The following is a 3,823-nucleotide window of genomic DNA, read 5'->3' on the forward strand; positions in this document are numbered from 1 at the left end:
GGGACGGGATGACACGGTGCTGCATGGGATGGGGTGGCGTGTAGTGGGGTGAATTGAGGGGTTGCCGTGAAAGGGTGGCACGGGGTGACACTGCCCTGCATGCAGGTGGCCGTGCGGCTGTCAGGGTGGCGGTGGCGTGGAACGGACGCCCGCAGCACCCACAGGAAGGTGGAGGGCGAGGCGGTGGTGCAGGCGGTGGCAACCCTGCTGAAGGGGCTGCGGGAGGAGGAGAGCGTCCTGCTGGAAGCCCTGGTGCCCACCGCCCGCCTGCCCACGCTGCCCCCACGTAAGACCCCCCTCGGGTACCTAGCGCCCAGGAAGGGCCTCCGGGAGCTCCCTCACGTCCACCCCTGGGTGGGGGGTGGCCGCCTTGCACTCGGTCCCTAAGGGTGGGGGGAAGGTGACCTCCTGCCCCTTCCGTCCCCTGGGCTTGGGGTGAGTACGGCGCTGGGTGGACTGTCCTTGGCCGTTCCCTGGGGCTGGGGCACCGCAGGGTGAGCTGGGGGCTGCGGGTGGGGTGCTGCTGTCCCTGCCCTGTCCCTCGCCCCCCAGGCAGCGCAGCCCCGCGGCTGCCCATGGCCCTGCGCATCTGCACCGTCGTCTGCCGGTCCTGGGGAGACCGGCCCCAGCTCTGCCAGGTACGGTCTGGGGGACGGGGCCAGCGGGGCTACACCCGTGGGGGGGGTCAGAAGCCCCTTCCCCTTTCCTGGAGCCCCTCCCTTTGGTCTGGGTGTGGCTGGGTGTGGCTGTGAGCATTCACCCCCCCCCCCCCCCCCCCCACCCCGGGCTCCGGGTGCCAGCACACGGCCCCGTGCGTCCCCGTGCCCCGGGTGTTGGCAGCCCACATCCCTGCCACGGGGACACCCACCCGCATCCCGGTGTCACCCCGTGTCCCCTTGGCGGCGTGACCCCACAGGTGGCCTGCACTGTGGGGCGGGCAGAGGTGCCAGTGCGGCATGGTTCGGCGCTGCCCTTGGGCCTGGACTCCAGCCTGCGGCAGTGGGGCCTGGCAGATGCGGCACAACGGCAGGCACTGGCGGGGCGGCTGCGGGAGGCCGCCGAGGCCGCCATGGCTGCGCTCCTGGCTGCAGAAGGCGAGCTGAGCCCCGCTCAGCGTGGTGGTGCCCGTGCCCACACCGACGTCCTCGGTGAGCTCTGACCCCGGGGCTGCTCCCTTAGGGGCGAGCGGGGCCGGTGGCCTCGTGGCACTGAGCGCCGTCCCCGCTGCGTCCCCAAGGTGTGGATTTCCTGTTGGCGTGCGTGGACGACACCCTGGAGCTGATGGCCCTCTCGGCCAACTGCCTGCGCTGCCTGGAGACGTGCCTGCTGGCTGAGGGCATGGGGCACGATGTGGGGCAGCCTGCCGGAGACGTGCCGCGGCTGCTGGCCGAGTGCCTGCTGCACCGGGCGCAGTGCCACCTAGTCGAAGGCAAGGACATCCTGCTGATCGGGGCCGGCGGAGTCAGCAAGAGCTTCGTCTGGGAGGCAGCGCGCGAGTACGGCCTGCGGGTGAGCGGACGGAGCCAGCGGGAGGCTTCAGAATGAAGGCTGGGAGCTGCAGCTGTCACTAGGCTTCAGAGTAAACGTGAAGCAGCCTGCTAGGGAACCGCAGTGGGGATGAACGAGGGGGACCTGTAATGGCTGGGGTCGGGGAGCCTAGGATGGGGACCGTGGGGGCCTGGTTGTGCCAGGAATGGGGACAGAGATGAGGGATAGGGCTGAGGACAGCCTGGGTGTGTGGGAACTGCACTGGGGATGGGGACAGGGGACTTAGGGCCAGGGATGAGGACATGGACGATCAAGAGCTGGTGAGGACGGAGACAGGCTTGGACAGGGACAGGCTTCATCTTGGTGGGAGCCTGTGAGTACGGACTGGGGGTGAGGTGATGGAGCCATCAGTAGGCTTCAGAGTGAACACTGGCCGGCGTGGCCATGGCTGTCAGTAGGCTTCGGAGTGAACACCGGCTAGCGTCGCCACGGGGTGGGCACCCTGCGTCCCATCGCCCCGTGGTGCCACCGGCTTGGTGCCGCAGATCCACCTGGTAGAGTCGGACCCCGAGCACTTCGCGGCGGGGCTGGTGGAGACCTTCCTGCCCTACGACAGCCGGGAGCACCGTCGGGACGAGGAGCACGCCGAGCACGTGCTGGAGATGCTGCGTGCCCGCGGGCTGCGGCCCGACGCCTGCCTCTCCTACTGGGACGACTGCGTGGTGCTGACAGCGCTGCTGTGTCAGCGGCTGGGCTTGCCCGGCTGCCCACCCGCCGCCGTGCGCCTGGCAAAGCAGAAGAGCCGCACCCACCAGCACCTGCAGCGCTNCGAGCGGCGAGCGGGGAGAGCGCCCCCTGCCGGAGCGGAGGCCGCGGAGGCGCGTCGGGGCCCCGCGCTCCCACGAGGCGCTACCGGGGCGGTCGGGCGGGGCCGGTCGTTGCCCGGAGGCCGTCGTTACCCCCGCGGCGCGGGGACACGCGTGAGCGCCTCCCCGGGGATCGGGAGGGCCGCGAGTGGCAGCGACGCCGTCGTTTGCAGCGCCGGCGGCCTCGGTGCCACCCGTGCCAGCTGCGTCACGCGTGCCGTCAGTGCCACCTGTGCCACCCCTGCCATTTGCGCGCCCGTGCCGTCGGTGTCACCCTCCCCCCCCCACCCCCTCCTCTCTACGTGCCACCCGAGCCGTGCGGTGCCGCCGGGCCCTGGCCCGGTGCCCGTGGCCCCGCTGGTGACATTTCAGCCCCGCGGTGTCAGCTGCGCCGATGTCCCCGCCCGACCCCAGCAACTGGCCCCGGCTCCGGTGCCGGCTGCGTGCCCCGCTGCGCGTGTCCTGCGTCCCCGTGTCCCCGGGTATGTGCAGCCCTGTGTCCCGTATCCCCCCCCCGCGCTGCCGTACCCCCACGTCTCCGCGTCCCACGCCGTCGAATCTCCCGTCCGCCTCTCGCCGCGTCCCCCCATACCCCTGTCTCCGCGTAACCCCGCGTCCCCAAATTCCCCTAGCCCCGTAAACCTTTCTCCCCGCGTCCCCCGGCTCCATCTCCCCGTCGCTCCACGCCCCCTATTCCCGTGTCCCCACGTGCTCGTGCCCCCGCATCCTCGCGGCCCCGTATCTCCGCGTCCCCATCCTTTCCGCACCCCACGCATCCCCCGACCCCGTTCCCCTCCCTCCCCGCCCCGCCCCGCGCCCTCCCCCGGGGACGCCCCTCTGGCTCCCGAGGCGCACAACGGGCGTGAGCTCCGCGGGCACCGCCGCAGCCTCGCGACAGCGACAGCGACAGCGACCGCCGGTGGGTGCTGGCGGCGGCCGAGCACGCGTGTCCGTGGGTGGTCGCGTGCGCCGCGCCACGCGTGTCCGGCGGTGACACCGCGGGCAGCCGTCGCGCTAAGCCGGGGGACGTGCGGCGCGGCACCGCGCGGCTCCGGGGACGGGCGGGTGGAAGCCGGGGACAATGGGGCTCTGTGCCGCTAAGCCGGGCCACGGGGGCTATCCCACTGCCAGCGGCCACGCGTGACCGCGGGGCGCGGCTCGTCCCCGCGGGGCCGTCTCCGTGGGGCCGCGCGTGCCTCAGTTTCCCTCCGGGGGGCACCGCGGCACGGGGCTGGGGGGGACCGGGGGGGCCGAGCCCCCCTGACCGCGCCGCTCCTCCCGTCTCTTGCAGCCCTCCGACGCCCGCAGGATGGTGAGCGGCGGCCCGGGGCTCGCGGGCGGGGGGCCCCTTCCCGGCCGGGGCTCGGTGGTGCCGGGCGCTCAGCGTGGCAGCGCTGTGCCCACCGCCGCCGCGTGACCCCACGGGGACAAGGGGACGCTTTGTCCGGGAGCTGGCACCGAGCCCAGGC

General features: G+C 72.9%; 1 protein-coding gene across 1 annotated transcript; it reads left to right on the plus strand.

The window, feature by feature from the left end:
• Positions 1-101: 101 nt before the first annotated feature.
• Positions 102-3,771, plus strand: LOC110390570 (carnosine synthase 1-like; the record flags this gene model as incomplete). The annotated part of the gene is given in 7 exon segments (XM_021381957.1): positions 102-286; positions 553-638; positions 917-1,148; positions 1,238-1,509; positions 2,034-2,990; positions 3,242-3,382; positions 3,646-3,771. Coding segments are annotated over 7 exon segments (1,999 nt in total), but the record flags the coding sequence as incomplete, so codon positions are not given.
• Between the last annotated feature and the right edge of the window lie 52 nt (positions 3,772-3,823).

Source organism: Numida meleagris, unplaced genomic scaffold (genome assembly GCF_002078875.1).
Source record: "Numida meleagris isolate 19003 breed g44 Domestic line unplaced genomic scaffold, NumMel1.0 unplaced_Scaffold1360, whole genome shotgun sequence".
NCBI lineage: Eukaryota > Metazoa > Chordata > Aves > Galliformes > Numididae > Numida > Numida meleagris.